We start from the raw sequence: 19,161 nt of genomic DNA on the forward strand, positions 1-19,161 counted from the left end.
TGTTAGTAAACAGAAATATTTTAGGGAATTCTATATGATTATTCTACTTCTACATTTACACGTCATGGTTTTAACTAGTTAAATGGGTAGAAAAAGGACATCTTTAATAATTGATGTCTATTTCTCAAACTAGATGCTCTACTTTAAATATGAGCTTTAATAAATGTTTTGTAACGTTTTTAAGTTGTAACATTTGTGAGCATACTCTACTCATCTTTAACTTCACAATAAGAGCTAGGGTCATCGGATGACTTCATGTGGTAAAATCCCTTATGAAGGAATAAGGCTGAAATTAAATGAACAATTAGGTACCGAAGAGATATGAACACAGAACATATGAATGAAATTTCCTTTTTTTCCTTGCTGCTCTGTTCCCGAGTGCTGATTGATCCATAATAAAAAAGGATAGGATTAAAATTTTAGGTTTTAATGGTACAAAGTGTGAAGTCTTATAGTTTTCTAATAATTATTCAGTATTATCCGTTTCAGAGATGAGGGTAGGATACCACAGACATCAGTAACTGACAAGTCATAATATCAACACATGTAACACTTGGGTCCTTTTTTTAATAACCCTAAGGGGAACAACTGCAGTTGCAGAAGCAGTGAGTGAGCTAGTTTTGTTCACACAAGGTTTTCTGATGTGCTAGTATTACTTTAAACACCACTTTTAGACACTAAAGATTTAAAGTGATGAAGCCACTCACTTTATTAGACTAGTTTTTACATAAATAACCAGATTTGTTTCTTTGCCTACCCAAAATACAATTTACATGCATCAACACATAGATTACTCTAAGACATGCTCGGGAAAGTAATTTTGAATGTGAAACAAGTTTTATGATTTATTTTCTCCTTAGGGCAGAAGATGTACATTACATATTAGTGCTCAAATATATGTTCATTTCCAGAATGAATTTTTGCACAGTAATCATATATCTATTTAATATGTATAAAGTGTTCTTGGGGATGCGGGCATTCACTCACTGTACCATGTTTTATACAGGCTTCAACATGCAAATTTGTTTATATCATGGCCTTCATGATCCTCCATTCTCATTCCCGTAGATAAAGAGTTCACATTGTACAACTGACCCTGAAATGTACAAACTTCACACTGCAACATTCTTCATGACACTATTTGTTAGGAGAAAAGTTGCAGCTAAACATTACGATCATATGACTTATTTTGAGAACATGGAAAATGTAATAGGTATAAATTTCCTGACACATATAGCAAGACAAATCCAGCCCAGCCTTTGATGATCAACTTAAATGCTGGCGATGTCATTATCTTCTTGTGTGAATTTGGGTCTGTCCCTGCCTTTACTTCTCTGTGCCTGATTTTCCTCATCTACTTTGAATTCACCATTCTATTAATCCACTTTTGCCTAAAGTGAGAAACTGAATATATCAGAATAAAGCATCTACTGTTTTTCATAAAGATCATATAATATGTGAAAGAACTTTGAAGGATCAGGCATTATATAAATGCAAGAATATAAAAGATAAACAGGAAGTCTAATGTGAATAATATTCTGAGAGTAAAAAGTGTAATTATATTTCAATTGTAAATGTATACCAAGTTTTCTTAGCTTTCTATTCTCCAATAACCTCTAGAAACTATTCTTTTTTTTTTTTTTTTTTTTTTTTTTGAGATGGAGTCTCGCTCTGTTGCCCTAGAAACTATTCTAAGCATGCCTGGTTTCTGTAACTTCAATATGGCATAAAAACCTGTTTCCTTTGAATTCACTTGATAGCAGTAGTCAATCACTAATAATGCTTGCTAATTTCCTCTTACTTTCTTAAGAAAGCCCCTGTATTTAGCCTCTGCCTCCATGTCGCATGTGGTGGTTAGGGGACAGCATAAGTACACTAGTGGCTTTAGCACTAAACTCGAGGCCGGGGTCACTTCTCCCCTGAAGAAAAAAGGTTTAAAAAATTCCTAAATCACAATGTAGAACCAAGTTCCACCCTACCTCAGAACTGCAGATATTAAAATACCATCTCTTTATTAAGTGTCTCTACAATAAGGATATTTGCTAAGATCAAGATGTACAATTTTTTGGGTTCTGTTTTGTTTTGGTAAATATTGCCCAAGTCTTTTTAGTTTGCTTCAAACATTTACTAAAAATAAAAAATTTTAAATCTTTGCCTACTTAAAAATAAAAAAAAATACACAAAACAAATTTAAGCTGAAGATATATACTGTATAAAGTGCTTCATCTACCTAATTCTCTGAAGTCTTTTTTTTTTTCTGTGTTTTTAAGACTTTATCATTAAAAAAAGAAGAAATTAGAGAAGGGAGGTGGGGGGGACAGAAGGGTGAAGGAATCTCTCCAAAATGTCGGATCCGGGCGACCCTCCTTCCCTGACTGCCCAGCCACCCTGTCCCTTCTCTGTCCTGGCAGCAAGGCCCTAGCCGCCGTCTTCTGGGGACCAAGGCCCAGGAGCCCAGCTCGGGTCCCAGGCAGAGGTGAAGGCAGAAGCGGGGCTCAGGGCCTGGAGGCCTTGCTGGTGTCCTTGAGAGCCCCTTGGGTGGGCACTAAGGCCCTCATGTCCCAGCAGGGCCCCAGGGAGGTAGGCGTTGAGAGGAGGGGCCTTTGGAGGTGGGGTCCTGAAGCCGGAGGACCAGGAGGGAACCAGAGCCTGCTGTGAGGCTGGGGGTCAGAGCATCAGCTGTGTCTCTCCTGCATCAGCCTCTATAGATAATGCCATTCTCCTTCCAAGTTCAAACTCATCCCCACTGATCCTGGAGGCCGGACGGCCATGTGTGGCTGCGTCTCGGTATAGCCTCCGATGGGCTGGCCTTCTGGGCTGAAGGCTGCACCCTGCCCTGTGCGGTTTGATTGATTGATCATAGGTTGCACGATGCGTCTCCGGGCATTAATGAACCAGTTGTTGACTTGCAGGATGGTGAGCCCCGTGTCCTGCGCCAGCTGTTTCTTCTGCTCCTCCGAGGGGTAGGAGTGCGAGAGGTGCTGGAACAACCAGGCTCGCATGATGTTGGTGGCCACTTTGGGGAAAATCCCCCTCTTCTTGTTTCGCCGTCGTTTCTGGTCCAAGTCCTCATCTTCTCCACCAGAACTGGGAGAGGCCACGCCGTCTCCTTGATCACTGGAGTTGTCCCCACTCTGGGAGGCCAGGCCCCCGCTGGATGGACCTGGGGTCCCCAAATGTACAGACCCGCTATCCTCATGGTCTCGAATCCATATATTATTCAGGTCTGGGAGGCTGGGGCAGGAAGCTGGGTAGTCCTCGAAGTCCTCCCTGCAGCCGCTGTCCCGATCCTCGATGACCAGGTCGATGGGCATCTTTCCCTTCTCCAGCTCCAGCAGGTGGAACCGCAGCACTTGGATGGCCTGGATCATCAGATTGTCCAGTTCTGGGTTGGAGGAGAAGAAGGACCTCTCAGAGCGAACATGCTTGGCGAAGGCAGTGTTGTCCTCGTTGAAGGAATCAGAGGAGCAGACGTCGCCGCCGGGGGGTGTCCCCAGCCCAGCTCCGGCCCCATCACGGGGAGAGCACGTAGCCAGTTCACATTTCTCGAAGACCAGGGCCAAGAGGGGGAAGAGCGGGTGTCCATAGATCTCATCCTTGTCCCTCTTCAGGCTGTCGCTGTCCAAGCCTGGGGGTAGGGGCTGGGGAGGCCGGTGAGGACCATAGGGCCCTGGTGCCTCGGGCGCTGCCTCTGGGAAGCCAGCCAGGGCTGCGGGGCCATCCGAGATGCCTGGGTAGTGCGGCAGCTCATCGTACCTCCGGGCCATGGGCTGAGGCCTGCGCAGCTCCAGGGTCCCTCCAGAGCCTGGCCGCGGGGGAGGGCGCAGCCCGGGTCCGCAGCCCCCGACGGCCCGCGGTGTCGATGCCAGGGGGTGGGCAGGAGGCCAGGCGCGCGACCCCAATCCGCGCCGCAGTCAGCGGCAGGCGCCTGGCCGGGTGGGGGCTCCGCGCATGGACCTCGGCCCCCGCCCCCAGCGGGGGTCACGGCCAGGAGCGTATCGCGGCGGGGACGGGGCAGCAGGCGCGGGCAGGGTGCCTGAGGCCCCCTACCCTGAGCGCCCCCGTCCCTACCCCGGCTCTGGAGGGAATCTAACCGTCCCCAGACGCACAGACCCGGGACCGCAGGGGGCGGGGGGCGGCGGGGGGTCCAGCGGCTGCTCGGGGGTGCTGGCGGCCGCGCTCCGCGTTCCCGGTCTCTCCCTCTCTGTGGTCACATCCGGAAGTTCCACCCTCTGAAGTCTTAAGAAAGGTCAATGATGTGTGTGTGTGTGTGTGTGTGTACATATATATACACACACAATTTAAGCCTTTAAAAATGGCAATTTTTTAGATGATTTATGGGTTTTTTTCCCCCTTTACTACAATTTAAGCCTTTAAAAAGTGGCAATTTTTTAGATGCTTGAGATAGTTTGGGGGATCCCTAGCTCTTAATCGTGGCACTCTGTTGAGTTTGTGAAATGGATCTTCAAAGAGGTTGTTAATAATAAGCAAATTTTTGAAAACTAGTCAGATTACTAATTATTGATGAATAAAAAATGAGTACTTTTAGGCCGGGTGCAGTGGCTCACGCCTGTAATCCCAGCACTTTAGGAGGCCGAGGCCGAGGCAGATCACGAGGTCAGGAGATCGAGACCATCCTGGCTAACACTGTGAAACCCCGTCTCTACTAAAAATACAAAAACATTAGCCAGGCATGGTGGCGGGCGCCTGTAGTCCCAGCTACTCTGGAGGCTGAGGCAGGAGAATGGCGTGAACCCGGGAGGCAGAGCTTGCAGTGAGCAGAGACGTGCCACTTCACTCCAGCCAGGGCAACAGAGCAAGACTCCGACTCAAAAAAAAAAAAAAAAAGAGTACTTTTAATCTGCTAAGTTAAAGCTCTAGAATTCCTTTCCTCCAGTAATAACTGGCAGCATCACCACCAATGGAAGGGACCTAAGGAATATTGTGTACATTGATATACACGAGGCTGCTCTCATTTTTTTGTCAGATTACAAAAGCTAGGCTCATATAGTTATGGCCTATGGACCTCTTTTTAAGTTATTTTAGCAGAAGTAGATGGTCTAGACCTTGCTCCTCTAATCTTTTATATTAACTGTCCCTAAGCCACTTTGATGACTATTCTAATCAAAATCAGTATAGCTGTGCTCACTAAGCATATCACTGCTTATTATTTAAATACCTTCTGTTTTCTATGTAGCAAAACAAAAAGTTTTATAAATTTCAGATAAGCTTTCTGTTTTTCTTCAGTGCAAACATCCTGAAACAGCACAAAGTCATTCAGCTAATCTGAGGATAAAGTCAGTTTATGTAGTGCTTAAAGTAGAATCCCAGATATTCTGGAATGGAAATAGCTCATGTGAAACTTCAGTTCATTTTTGTCCTTAAGGGCAAATGATCATCTTCAGAGATGGAACACTTTTTTAAAATCTGAATTCACAGATAAAATAATTTTAGCTTTACTTTATAGGTACTGCTGAAGTTGTAGCAGGAACTACTAGTCCTTCACCGAGGCATGTAGCCACCTTGCCATACAATCTGTGGTAACTTTTAGGCATTCCTTCATCAATCACAGCCTCCATCCCAACTGTTTCAGATCTTTCTACTAGTCCCTCAGTACCTGGACCAAAGTATCGGCTGCAGAAAATTCCTGAAACATTTTCATTTGCCCAGATCCATGGGATTGTGAAATATGATCTGAAATCTGTTGTTTAAGTCTAACAAAATCTTCCTCATTGACTGATGAAACTTGTTTTGACCTTTCAAAATGTGAAATATCTGGACTGGATTCATGCTGACTGCAGTTCTGTTTGAAGTAGTGTTGCCTGGGCAAAATGCCATCACTGCCATCTACATGATCTACTAATTGTAGATCTTTTGCCGCTCCACTGAATCTAACAAGGGCTGGATGGACTCAGATCTTGAGAAGACTTGGACTGATGGAACTTGGTATCTGTAGCCACTGTGTACCAGAGCAGAATACTGGACAGTGCTTGAAGTGTTGTGTGTAGATTCATTTTCATCACTGCTAGAAATGCTTGGCCTAGAAGATGACATGCATAAAGACCCCCCAATACCACTGCTGTGTCCTTCAGTATTAATTTTTTCCTTTTTGAACAGGTCCAATGATTTCAGATCTTCTGCAAAAGGCTTTTTGTCATTTGCTTCTATTTCCACAACACTTACATCAGTGAAATTGCCATCTGAATACATTTGATCTTTTGCATTAAAATTGTGCCTTGAAGGAGTGTGAGGTGACCACTGGGCAATATGACTCTTTGAAGGATCTGGAACGTTAGGCCAGATGTGTTTTTTAATTAGGTCTTGCTTATTAAAGCAGAACAGCACTCCCAGAAGAGTTGTCAATAGGAATGCTAAGCAAACAGTTTAAGATACTAGACAGTTCCTCTGAGATGATCACTGATAAATTATGTGGTGGATTAGGCTTCACTTTATATACAGCATCAAAATTGATATGATCTGATGTAACCTTCCCAAGGGCATTCTCTGCTTCTACCCAGACTTGAATGTTGACAAAATACACAGTAGAATAATCAACAGTGCATGAGGTGGGAGTGTCACGTTTTGCTTTGCAATCAGCAAACTTGTGTGTTGTCCATTCAGAGTTTAAAGTGAAGTTTGTCTCCAAGTGTGTTTCCCTTCCATGATCCCACTCACACCTCATTTTCTTTCCCTCATTCACAGTGCAACTCAAATTTTTAGGTTTTTCTGGAGGCAAGCCTGAAATTATTGTGATTCCATAAACGTTCTGTTCAAACTGTCTGAATGTAAGAATGTTGCAAGTGAATTGAATATTTAATGAAGCTATATGTGTAAAGGTGACACTGGATGCTGTTCTGTTTATGATAGTATATTGCTCCTTAGGAATAGTAAAACGGTTTGTTTTCCAGACAATGTCATAAGCATTTACATGAAAATAATCCATACATTTTTCCTTTAGCACACAAACTGCAGTGAAATTAGAATGAAGTTGTACAATTGGAGATTCAGGACTGATATAACCACATGGATCTAGAAGTTCACCTATAGATTCAGTGGTGAGGAAAATAAACAAAGCTGGCACTAGCCAAGTCTGCAACGTCAACATCTTGCTCAGATATTTCCAAATCACAAACTTAGTAAGTGAAAGAGTAGGGATTTGAAGCTCAGTCTTCTGCTTCTAAATGTCACGCTTTTTCCATTGGGTTTCACTCAGGCCACGCCGCCTGGATCGTCTGCGTCTCCACAGCACACGAATCCCTCGGCGCCAGGCTGGGCCAGACCCGTTGGCCTGGCAGGTGCGGCCCATGGTTCAGCTGCTCAGGGGCGGCCCAGCACGGCTCCGCGGGCCTTTTGGCTGCTCGCCCCAGCTCCGGCTCCGGAAAGCTCGCTCGCGGATCCTTCTCCGCAGAGGTAGTGCACCGCCCCAGTCCCACGGTGGGGCGGGGCAAGGAAAGCACTTCTTAAGTGGAAATAGAAAGCATTAATCAGATATATATATATATATATATATAATTGTTTTTTGCTTTTTTTTTTTTGAGATGGAGGCACTCTGTTGCCCAGGCTGGAGTGCAGTGGCACAATCTCGACTCACTGCAACCTCTGCCTTCTGGGTTCAAGTGATTCTCCTGCTTCAGCCTCCCAAGTAACTGGGATTACAGGTGCCAGCCACCTTGCCTGGCTAAGTTTTTGTATTTTTAGTAGAAACGGAGTTTCACCATGTTGGCCAGCCTGGTCTTGAACGCCTGACCTCAAGTGATCCATCTGCCTTGGTCTCCCAAAGTGCTGGGATTACAGGCATGAGCACCTGGCCTAATCATAGAAATATTTTAATAAACTGAACTACGCGAAAATTTAAAATTCGCATTTGCCAAAAGACTATTTAAGGTAACCCATAGAGGGAAAGAAGATAGAGCAACAAGCATAACTGATGAAGGGCTCATATGCATCCAAGTACTAACCAGGCTGGACCCTGCTTAGCTTCCAAGATCACACACATTCAGGGTGGTATGGCCATAAAGGGCTCATATCCAGAATACATAAGGAACTCCTACAAATCAATCAGAAAAAGACAGACCAGCCTATATATAAATTGGCTTAAGACTTAAACAGGCACTTCAGAAGACAGACTATCAATCTCATTAGTCATGAGAAAAAACTTGAAAACCCAAGGAAATATCACTATATACTCACCAGAATAGTTAAAACTAAAAAGACTGAAAATAGCAAGTGTGGGCAAGAAAGTACAGGAATGTAAAGAATAATAATCTGCTAGGAGAAATGTGAATTGATATAATCACTATGGAAAAGAGTTTGGCAATTTCTACTAAAGCTCAAGATATTTATACTCTATGACCCACCAAGCCATTCTGAACATACACATAACTGAAATGCTTGTACATGTGCACCAGGAGATATATATAAGAATGTTCATAAGTATTGTTACCCATAGTAGCCCCCAAATTAGAAAAAAACCCAAAATCCTATCAACGGTAAAATAAATAGTAGTATATACTTACTACATAAAAATACCTTACAGTATGCCATACGGAAACACTACTGTACACCACGTCATTGTACACCACAGAAAAAATTGTAATATACACTTACTGTACAGGTATAGAAACAAACTAGAACTACTGACAATTACTTGAATCAATCTCAAAAACATAATGTTGAATGAAAAAAACCCATAAACGGAAGACATAGACTGAATATGTTGTTTATTTTATATAAAGTTCAGAAAACAGAAAAAAATTAAACTACAACATTCAGGGATATGCACTTAAGTGGTAAGAAGTAAGAAAAGCAGGCCAGGTGCTGTGGCTCACGCCTGCAATCCCAGCACTTTGGGAGGCCAAGGCAGGTGGATCATGAGGTCAGGAGATCGAGACCATCCTGGCTAACAGGGTGAAACCCCGTCTCTACTAAAAGTACAAAAAAAATCGGCCGGGCGTGGTGGCGGGCGTCTGTAGTCCCAGCTACTCTGGAGGCTGAGGCAGGAGAATGGCATGAATCCAGGAGGCGGAGCTTGCAGTGAGCCGAGATTGCACCACTGCACTCCAGCCTGGGCTACAGAGCGAGACTCTGTCTCTCAAAAAAAAAACAAAAAAAGAAAAGAAAAACAGCAACAGGCAAAAGTCATTTATGGAGACAGAAGTCAGGGTGGTTGTTGAAAAAAAGCAAGAGAGTTATGACTATAACAATTGTGATACTGATTACTCTAGAATGACTGAAAGGCAAAGAAAAAGAGAGAGGCTATTGGGTTACTAGTAATACGCTTTCTTTACCTGGGTGATACCTACACAGGTGTTCCGCTTTGTAATAAATCACTGAGCTGTATATTTCTGTTTTGTGGATTTTTCTATGTGTATTGTATCTCATAATTTAAAAAGGATAAAACATAGCTCAAATTCCTTTCAAGGTTAGTGATCACATTGGGAATAATATATAGACATAAAACTAAATTCTTCAAAGGTTGAAATTATCATAATTCTCCATATAACAATGTTGTGGTTAACTATGGACCACATATACAAAGTGGTGCCATAAGAATATAATGAAGCTGAAAAGTTCCTATCGCCTAGTGACATCACGATGGTTGTCATCAAGATATGTAGGCCTAGGCTAATGTGTATGTTTGGGTCTTAGTTTTTAACAAAAAAGTTTAAAAAGTAAGAAAAAGAAATTTTTAATAGAAAAAAAGCTTATACAGTAAGGACATAAAGTATTTTTGGATAGCTGTACACTGTTGTTTGGTGTTTTAAGCCAAGTGTTATTACAAAAGAGTCCACAAGTTTAAGAATATTTAAAAGATTATAAAGTAAAAAAGTTACAGTAAGCTAAGATTTATTATTGAAGGAACAAAAATATATTCAATAAATTTAGTGTATCCTAAGTGTAGAGTGTTTATAAAGTCCACAATAGTATACATACAGTAATGTCCTAGGCTTCACATTCAGTAATTAATTACTCACTGACTCACCCAAAACAACTTACAGCCCTGCAAGCTCCATTCATGGTAAATGCCCAAAACAGGTGTGATATGGGTTGACTGTGTTCCTACCCAAATCTCATCTTCAACTGTGGCTGCCATAATTCCCAAGTGTTGTGGGAGGAGCCAGTGGGAGATAATTGAATCATGGAGGCAGTTTCCCCCATACTGTTCTTGTGGTAATGAATAAGTCTCACACGATCTGATGGTTTTATAAGGGGTATCCCCTTTCACTTGGCGCTCATTCTCTCTTGCCTGTCACCATGTAAGATGTGCCTTTCACCTTCCGCCATGATTGTGAGGCCTCCCCAGCCAAATGGAACAGTGAGTCCATAAAACGTCTTTTGCATCATAAATTACCCAGTCCCGGGTATGTCTCTATCAGCATCATGAAAAAGGAGTAATACAGTAAATTGGTGCCAGGAGTGGGGTGCTGCTATAAAGATACCCAAAGATGTGAAAGTGATTTTGGAACTGGATAACAGCTTGAGTCTGGAACTGTTTGGAGGGCTCAGAAGAAGACAGGAACATGTGGGAAAGTTTGGAACTTCCTAGAGACTTGCTGAATGGCTTTCACCAAAATGCTGATAATCATGTGGACAATAAAATCCAGGCTGAGGTGATCTTAGATGGAGATAAGGAACTTGTTGGGAAATGAAGTAAAAGCGACTCCTGCTATGTTTTAGCAAAGAGACTGGTGGCATTTTGTCCCTGCCCTAGAAATTTGTGGAACCTTGAAGTTGAGGGAGATAATTGAGGGTGTCTGGCAGAAGAAATTTCTAAGCAGCAAAGCATTCAAGAGGTAATTTGGGTGCTGTTAAAAGCACTCAGTTTTGAAACAGAAACAGGGGACAGAAGTCCAAAAAATTTGCAGCCTGACAATGCAATAGAAAAAAAAACCCATTTTCTGAGGAGAAATTCTAGCCAGCTGCAGAAATTTGCCTAAGTGACAAGGAGTCAAATGTTAATCACCAAGACAATGGGGAAAATGTCTCCAGGGCATGTCAAAGACCTTTGCAGCAGCCCCTCCCTTTATGGGCCCAGAGGCCTAGGAGGAAAAAATGGGTCTGTGGGCTGGGCCCAGGGCCCCCCTGCTGTGTGCAGCCAAGGGACATCTCAGCCACTCTAGCCATGGACAAAAGAGGCCAATGTATGGCTTGGGCCATGGCTTCAGAGGTGCAAGCCTCAAGCCTTGGCAGCTTCCATGTGGTTTTGAGCCTGTGGGTACACAGAAGTCAAAAATTGAGGTTTGGGAACCTCTGCTTAGATTTCAGAAAATGCGTGGAAATGCCTGGATGTCCAGGCAGACGTTTGCTGCAGGGGCAGGGGCCTCATAGAGAACCTCTGCTAGGGCAGTGCAGAAGGGAAAGGTGAGGTTGAAGATCAAACACAGAGTCCCCACTGGGGCAGTGCCTTAGTGGAGCTGCGAGAGCCACCGTCTTCCAGACCCCAGAATGGTAGATCCACCAACAGCTTGCACTGTGCATCTGGAAAAGCCGCAGAGACTCAACGCCAGCCCATGAAAGCAACCAGGAGCAAAGCTACATGGGTGGAGCTGCCCAAGACCATGAGAACGCACCTCTTGCATCAGTGTGACCTGGATGCAAGATATGGAGTCAAAGGAGATGGATTTGGTGCTTTAAGATTTGACTGCCCTGGCCGGGTGCAGTGGCTCACATGTGTAATCCCACCACTTTGGGAGGCCAAGGCGGGTGGATCACGAGGTCAGGAGATCGAGACCATCCTGGCTAACACAGTGAAACCCCGTCTCTACTAATAATACAAAAAATTAGCCAGGTGTGGTGGTGGGCACCTGTAGTCCCAGCTACTCAGGAGGCTGAGGCAGGAGAATGGTGTGAACCAAGGAGGTGGAGATTGCAGTGAACTGAGATCATGCCACTGCACTCTGGCCTGGGTGACAGAGTGAGACTCCATCTCACAAAAAATAAATAAATAAATAAAAGACTTGACTGCCCCCCAGACTTCAGATTTGCATTGGGCCTTTAGCCCCTTCATTTTGGCCAATTTCTCCCATTTGGAATGGTTTATTTATCCAATGCCTTTACCCCCTCTGTATCTAGGAAGTAACTAACTCACTTTTGATTTTGCAGGCTCATAGGTGGAAGGGACTTGCCTTGTCTCAGATGAGACTTTGGACTGTGGACTTTTAAGTTAATGATGAAATGAGTTAAAACTTTGGGGGACTGTTGGGAAGGCATGATTGGTTTTCAAATGTGAGGACATGAGATTTGGGAGGGGCTGGGGAGGAATGATATGGTTTGGCTGTGTCCCCACCCAAATCTCATCTTGAATTTTTGCTCCCAGAATTCCCACATGTTGTGGGAGGGACGTGGTAGGAGATAATGGAGTCATGGGGGCAGTTTTCCCCATGCTGTTCTTGTAGTAGTGAATAAGTCTCACAAGATCTGATGGTTTTATAAAGGGCTTCCCCTTTGGCTTCACTCTCATTCTCTCTCAGCTGCTGCCATGTAAGATGTGCCTTTCGCCTTCCACCATTGTTGTGAGACCTCTCCAACCACATGGAACTGTGAACCCATTAAACTCTTTTCATCATAAATTACCCAGTCTCAGGCATGTCTTTATCAGCTGTATGAAAACGTACTAATAGGTTTGTCATTTTTTATGCCATATTTTACTGTACCTTTTCTATGTTTAGATATATTTATATACACTAACACTTTCCATTGTGTTATAACTGCCTACAGTATTCAGTATAGTAGCATACTGTATAGGTCTGTAGCCTAGGAGCTACAATATGTGACAGCTTAGGCTATATCCATATAGCCTAAGTGTTTAGTAGGCTAAACCATCTAGGTTTGTGTTAAGTGCCTCTATACTGTCCATGCAATGATGGAATAGCTTAGCAACACATTTCTCAGAACATATCCCCATTGTTAAATGATTCATGACTATTCTTGAAAGACAATATTAGTCATTGATAGCAGTCTGCCCTATCCTCTCAAAATCTTCTCTATCTCAACCCATTATTCACATATGCATACATACATACACATATTTAGCTTCTTTATAATGAGGTACCACCTTACTTTCTTGACTCTAATAAAAGTAATTTTCTCTCTAATATATAACCTATAATTTAAGAGTTAACCTATTTCTCCCTCATTCAACTTAAAAAGCAATGCTTTTTAGTGAGTGCAACATGAAGAACATAAGAAAAGCTATCACATATTGCCAGGAAGATATTTCTTACCTTTTTTCTGATAACAATAATACATTAAAAACTCAAAATTACATAAAAATAGAAAATTTGTTGGACAAATTATGGTATATCCATATGAAGAAATACTATGAAGTCATCAAAAAGCAACAAATATGAAATGGTCACAATATATTATGTGGAAAAAACAGATTACAAGACTACGTGGTTTGATCCCAACATTGTTAACAAGTATGAAAAAAAGACAAAGGTCAATTGATTGGGGATTCTGTGAGCCAGAACTTTCAAAAACTATTTTTTGAGAAGTACTATTGATATACACAAAATAAGATGGTAGACCAGACACTGGGTTCATATTTTCTTCTTTCTTCAAATAATTAAAATTTGGCCGGGCACAGTGGTTCACGTCTGTAATCCCAGCACTTTGGGAAGCCAAGGCGAGTGTGAACTGCTTGAGGACAGAAATTTGAGACCAGCCTTGCCAACATGGTGAAACCCTATCTCTACTCTTAAAAATTACAAAAATTAGTTGGGTGTGGTGGTGCGTGCCTGTTGTCCCAGCTACTCAAGAGGCTGAGGCACGAGAATTATTTGAACCCAGGAGGTGGAAATTGCAGGGAGCCCAGACCATGCCACTGCACTCCAGCCTGAGTGACAAAGCAAAACTCTGTCTCAAAACAAAAAAAATTAAAATTAAAAAAGAAAATCACTCCTGCCAGACCCAACTTTCTTGCAGGTAACAATAAACTCTAGACCAAAACTAAAACAAAACAAGCAAATAAAAATCCTTTAGGCAAGGAAGAGTAAAGAAAAGTAATACAGATCCAGACAGCAGTTGACTCTTGGGAAAAAGGTAATGGCACAAAGTGAGTTATCTGTTTTTAATGACTTTTAGCCTGAGTACACATCAAAGTTGGCACCACACAGGTTATATAAAGCTCCAATAGAAAACTCAGTCTTTCTGGCCTGAAGAACCACAGGGTAGAGTTCAGGGAAATCAGAGCTGCAGAAAAGTAAGGTGGGGATTCCTGGAAAGGAGAGATTCCCAAATTCTGTAAATAAAGCCTGTTCAAATATCTGGCTGATCTCTGAACTACCACCCAAGACAAAATTTGCACTTTAAGTCCAACCAACTTACTTGTCTGGCAGAAGGGAGGAAGAAAGAAAGGAAAGAAAGGGAGAGAGTTGTGTTAGGCTGTTTGCATCACTATAAAGGAATACCTGAAGCTGGGTAATTTATAAAAAAATGTGGTTTCATTTGCTCACAGTTTTGCATAGTGCACAGGAAGCATAGTGCCAGCATCTGCTTCTTGTAAGGGCCTCAGGAAGCTTACACTCATGGCCAGAGTCAAAGGGGGAGCAGGCACATCACCTGGTCACAGCAGGAGCAAGAGATGCACAGGGGAGGTGCCATGCTCTTTTAAACAAGCAGATCTCACAGGAACTCAGAGTGAGAAACTCACTTTGAATAAAGGCGATGGTGCTAAGCCATTCACGAGGGATCTGCCCCGTGATCCAATCACCTCCCATCAGCCCCCACCTCCAACATTGGGAATCACATGAGATTTAGAGGGGACAAACATCCAAACCATACCAGGAAGGAAAGGAGAAAGGGAAGGAGGAAGGGAGGGAGGAAAGAAGAGAGGGAGGAAGGAAGGAATCTTCTCAGAGGAATGTAACTGAACCTAGAGTCTCCACAAGGTAACATTCAATATTTTTGATACTGATATCAAAAATCCAACCCCAAATTACTCCACATACAAAGAAACAAGAAAATGTGATCCATTTTCAAGAAAAAAGACAATCCACAGAATCCAAACCCAGATGACCTAGATGCTCAAATTAGCAGACAAAGATTTTAAAGCTCACATACATGAAAGAAAATTGGTTTACAATAATGTAAAAATCGGAAATTGCAGTAGAGGGAAACTATAACAATGAACTGTAAACTCTAGAACTAAAAAAATGCAATGTCTAAATAAAAAATTCATCAATAGTCTTAACTGCAGAATGAAGATAACAGAAGAAGAGACAGTGAACTTGAAAAAAGATCAACATTATTGACTCTAAAGAAGAGAGAAAAAAGATACTAGAAAAAAATAGTCTCAGAGACCCACAGAACCATATCAAAAGGTCCAACATATACCTATTATACCTAATTGGAATCCCAGAAGAAGAAAAGAGAGGGGATAAGGCAAAATATATGTGGACAAATATTGTAGATCTTCATAGAGATTTGTATTACACTGACATACATTTGTCAATACTTAGTAAATATACACTTAAAATTCACAAATATACACAAAATTCAACAAACATTCACTTGGGGAGCTCATTGTGCATAAAATTGATGTCAGAAGAAAACTGTAAAGAGATCGTTGAAGTCCAGTAAATGATGTATATGTTTAAGTATTTAGAAGGAAATATTTATTGTCTTCAATTTACTCTGAAATTCATTCCCCCCAAAAGGAAGATTAATAATGGATAGAAGAATGCATAGGAGGATGGATATTTGATAAAGCAAATGTAGTAAGTAATGTGCTACCACCGTCCTCATTTTATAGATGAGGAAATTGAGGCTCAGGGACTGCAGTGACTCACCCAAGGTCACACAAGCTAGTGGTGTGGCCAGGATCCAAGCCCATGCTCTGACCCTTGGGCCCCATGCCATGTCCCCCAGGCTTCCTGACCAAGGTGCATCCAGCTCTACGAGACCACGGTGGTGCAACACGGCCTCATACTCATCGGGGCCACAGGCTCTGGCAAGAGTACTGTAAGCAGAGCCAAGCTTGGCAGCCAGTATCCGGATAGTGGACCTGCAGGGGGGTGCAGCTTCAATAGGGGTTGGCCTCCATTTGTGGCCCTTGGCATAGAATACCCCTCCCCCTCCCCGTGGCCCCCAGTCCACTCCAGCCCTGCTCTCTGGGAGCCTCACTCTCAGGCGGTCCATCTCCCAGTGTTACAGAGTCCTGGCAGCTGCCATGACGTCACTGAAAGGGCAGCCATCCATCAGTGGTGGCATGTACGAGGCTGTCAAGTACTATGTGCTCAAGGCCAAGTCCATCATGATGGGCCAGCTGTACGGGGAGTTTGACCTTCTCACCCATGAGTGGTGAGTAACCCCCCAGCCTCGCCATTGATGCCCTGCTCCCAGACCTCTGGAGACTGTGGGCCGCAGTCACCCCTCCCTCCGTTAGCCCAGGGGAAGGCTGGGCTCTGCAGCCCAATGCCTGGTATTCTATTCTCCATTCTACTTCCTCGCTGAGTGACCCGCCTCACCCCCCAGGCCATGGTTCCCTCATCTGAAAAGTGGGGACAATAATGGCATCATGCTTACGGTAAGGCAAGAATGTCTTAACACGCTCAGTGCCTCTGCAGTATCTGGCCATTGTCCTGACCTGAGAGAAGCTGGTGGGCCCTCTCCCGGCCCCTGCTCCCAGGCCGGGGCATGCATTTTAGGGGAAGTGCACTGAGATGGGAGAAGGGCAGCTGGATGGAGACTGCTGAGACATTGGCCCCTCAGGGGCTTTTCTCTAAGACTATTCTGTTTCTCCAGACAAGAATCTCCAGTTCTCTGCTGGGGGTGTCTGCTTGGCTCCAGTGTTCTGGGAGCCCTGTAGGGGATGGTCAATGGAGAGGGACTGTCACCTTCCACAACGTGAACCTGTACTGCTTCCCCCATTTCTGGTGAAGATTCTCCCCCATACCCACTCCAGTCTCTTATGTAGGTAGGTGGGGAGCTGGGGGTCAGACCAGAAAAAAGTCCCCTGTTAAAGAAAAAGAATTATTCAACGATACTTTTTTTTTTTTTTTTTGAGATGTAGTTTCGCTCTTGTTGCCCAGGCTGGAGTGCAATGGCGCCATCTCAGGTCACTGCAACCTCTGCCTCCTGGTTCAAGCAATTCTCCTGCCTTAGCCTCCCGAGTAGCTGGGATTACAGGCATGTGCCACCATGCCCAGCTAATTTTGTATTTTTAGTAGAGATGAGATTTCACCATGTTGGTCAGGCTGGCCTCGAACTCCCTACTTCAGGTGATCTGCCCACCTCAGCCTCCCAAAGTGCTGGGATTACAGGCGTGAGCCACCGCACCCAGCCAGAAATTACAATATATTTTTTGACTTATCAAAATTTAATAGTTATGAATTCTTTTTACTATTGTTCTGGAAAATGCAAAGAAGGACCTTAATTTTATTATCCCTTCTCTTTTTTTTTGTGAGACAGAGTCTCACCATGTCACCTAGGCTGGATTGTGGTGGCTTGATCTTGGCTCACTGCAACCTTTGCCTCCTGGCTTCAAGTGATTCTCCTGCCTCAGCCACCCAAGTAGCTGGGACTACAGGCGCCCACCACCACGCCCAGCTAATTTTTGTATTTTTAGTAGAGACAGGCTTTCACTATGTTGGCCAGGCTGGTGTTGAATTCCTGACTTCATGATCCACCTGCTTTGGCCTCCCAAAGTGCTGGGATTACAGGCCTGAGTCACTGTGCCCAGCCCTGTTATCCCTTCTCACATGTACTTGTACTTGTGTGTGAATTGGGTCTGTGCTATGTATTTAATATCCCCAAGGCATTGCTGTTTTAGTCCATTTGTGTATTGTCAAGATATCTGCCACTTTTGCTGCTCTCCATTCATCCCTGAATCCTTGAAAATATTTATTTATTATCATTTTGCTTTTTCTTCTTTCTCAATAAACATGCTTTGGAATTTCACTTAGGGTCTATCTGCTGATAAAAAAAAATTTCTGTCAGTTTTTACTCATCTGAACATGTTTTAATGTTATCTTTATTTTTAAAAGATACTTTGGTTGTGTAGGGAATTTTTTGACTAGCGGTTAATGTCTTACATCACAGTGAAGCTCTACTAATTTCTACTTGTTTCTTGGTTTTCTGCAGCTTCATTACCAGGAGTTTGTCTTTCTGAAATTGTAGGTTATTATATTTCATTAAGTTTAGAAAGTTCTCAGCAATTGGGTCTTTAAATATTTTTCCATCCCATTCTTATTTTCATCTCTTTTCTTCAGCATATATTAGATTTTATTATGAAATATCCTCAGTGACTCTTAAGCTCTTGTATCCATATATCTTTACGAATGTATGTATCAACATGCATATTTTTTCTGGTTAGTTTATGACATCAATTATAATTCACTGCTTCTCTACTTAGCTGTGTCTCATTTGCTGTTAAACTCATATATTGAGTGACCTTTTTCTTCCTCACATTTTTTAGTCTTAGAATTTTTGTGTGTTATTTACCCTAATCTGTCAATTTTATACTTTCCACTTTCTTGTTGAAGTTTCCAAGCTTGACTTCGTGTCTTGGAATACAGTAATTCTAGTTGCTTTGACACATTTTTTTCTTTTTCCTTGGCATCTGTTTATTCCTTCTCACAGTGTCTTTTTTTCTTCATTGACCCTCATATCTTTGAGCAAATGTACAAAATATAGTGGTGAACAACTGGTTTTGTCTGTCTTTAGAGGCCCAACTAATGTTTTCTTTCTCAAATGATTGCTATTTGCTCATGTCAGAAGTACAAGGACAATCAAATTCTGAATCACTTTCATAAAAATTTGGAGTTGGAACCTTTTTGGGGCACTCAGGTGGAGAGCAGCCAGCCTGCTGTGGTGATTGGGTGAATTCTGGTACCTTCTCACTGCTTTAATGCACCAGCAGCCTTTAATATCCATGACCAAACTGGGGGTCTCTGCAAGACTAACAGATGTTTAACACAACCTGGGTAGATACCCCATCTGAAGTAAGAAATGGCTCCAGGGCAAAGCAGCTCTTATTTCTCTAGATGCTGTTTCCCTCCAAATCTTAGCCTGACAATTCTTAGCTGTGCATTAACTCAGTTACTGTTAAAAAAAAAATTAAATTATTGCCTCCGATTTATTTTTATTTATTTATTTATTTATTTTATTTTTATTTTTTTGTGATGGAGTCTTGCTGTGTCACCCAGGCTGGAGTGCAGT

General features: G+C 42.8%; 1 protein-coding gene and 2 pseudogenes across 1 annotated transcript; all 3 read right to left on the minus strand.

The window, feature by feature from the left end:
* LOC134738655 (uncharacterized) overlaps nucleotides 1-19,161 on the minus strand; it is a 33,141-nt pseudogene that overhangs the window by 4,019 nt on the left and 9,961 nt on the right.
* Nucleotides 688-3,810, minus strand: LOC129017734 (putative homeobox protein Meis3-like 2). The gene has a single exon (XM_054458416.2). It carries the CDS (start codon nucleotides 3,765-3,767, stop codon nucleotides 2,703-2,705), a length of 1,065 nt encoding a protein of 354 aa, XP_054314391.1. The 5' UTR covers nucleotides 3,768-3,810; the 3' UTR covers nucleotides 688-2,702.
* LOC129017514 (interleukin-6 receptor subunit beta-like) lies at nucleotides 4,929-6,378 on the minus strand (annotated as a pseudogene).

Source organism: Pongo pygmaeus, chromosome 19 (assembly GCF_028885625.2).
Source record: "Pongo pygmaeus isolate AG05252 chromosome 19, NHGRI_mPonPyg2-v2.0_pri, whole genome shotgun sequence".
In the NCBI taxonomy this organism is placed as follows: domain Eukaryota; kingdom Metazoa; phylum Chordata; class Mammalia; order Primates; family Hominidae; genus Pongo; species Pongo pygmaeus.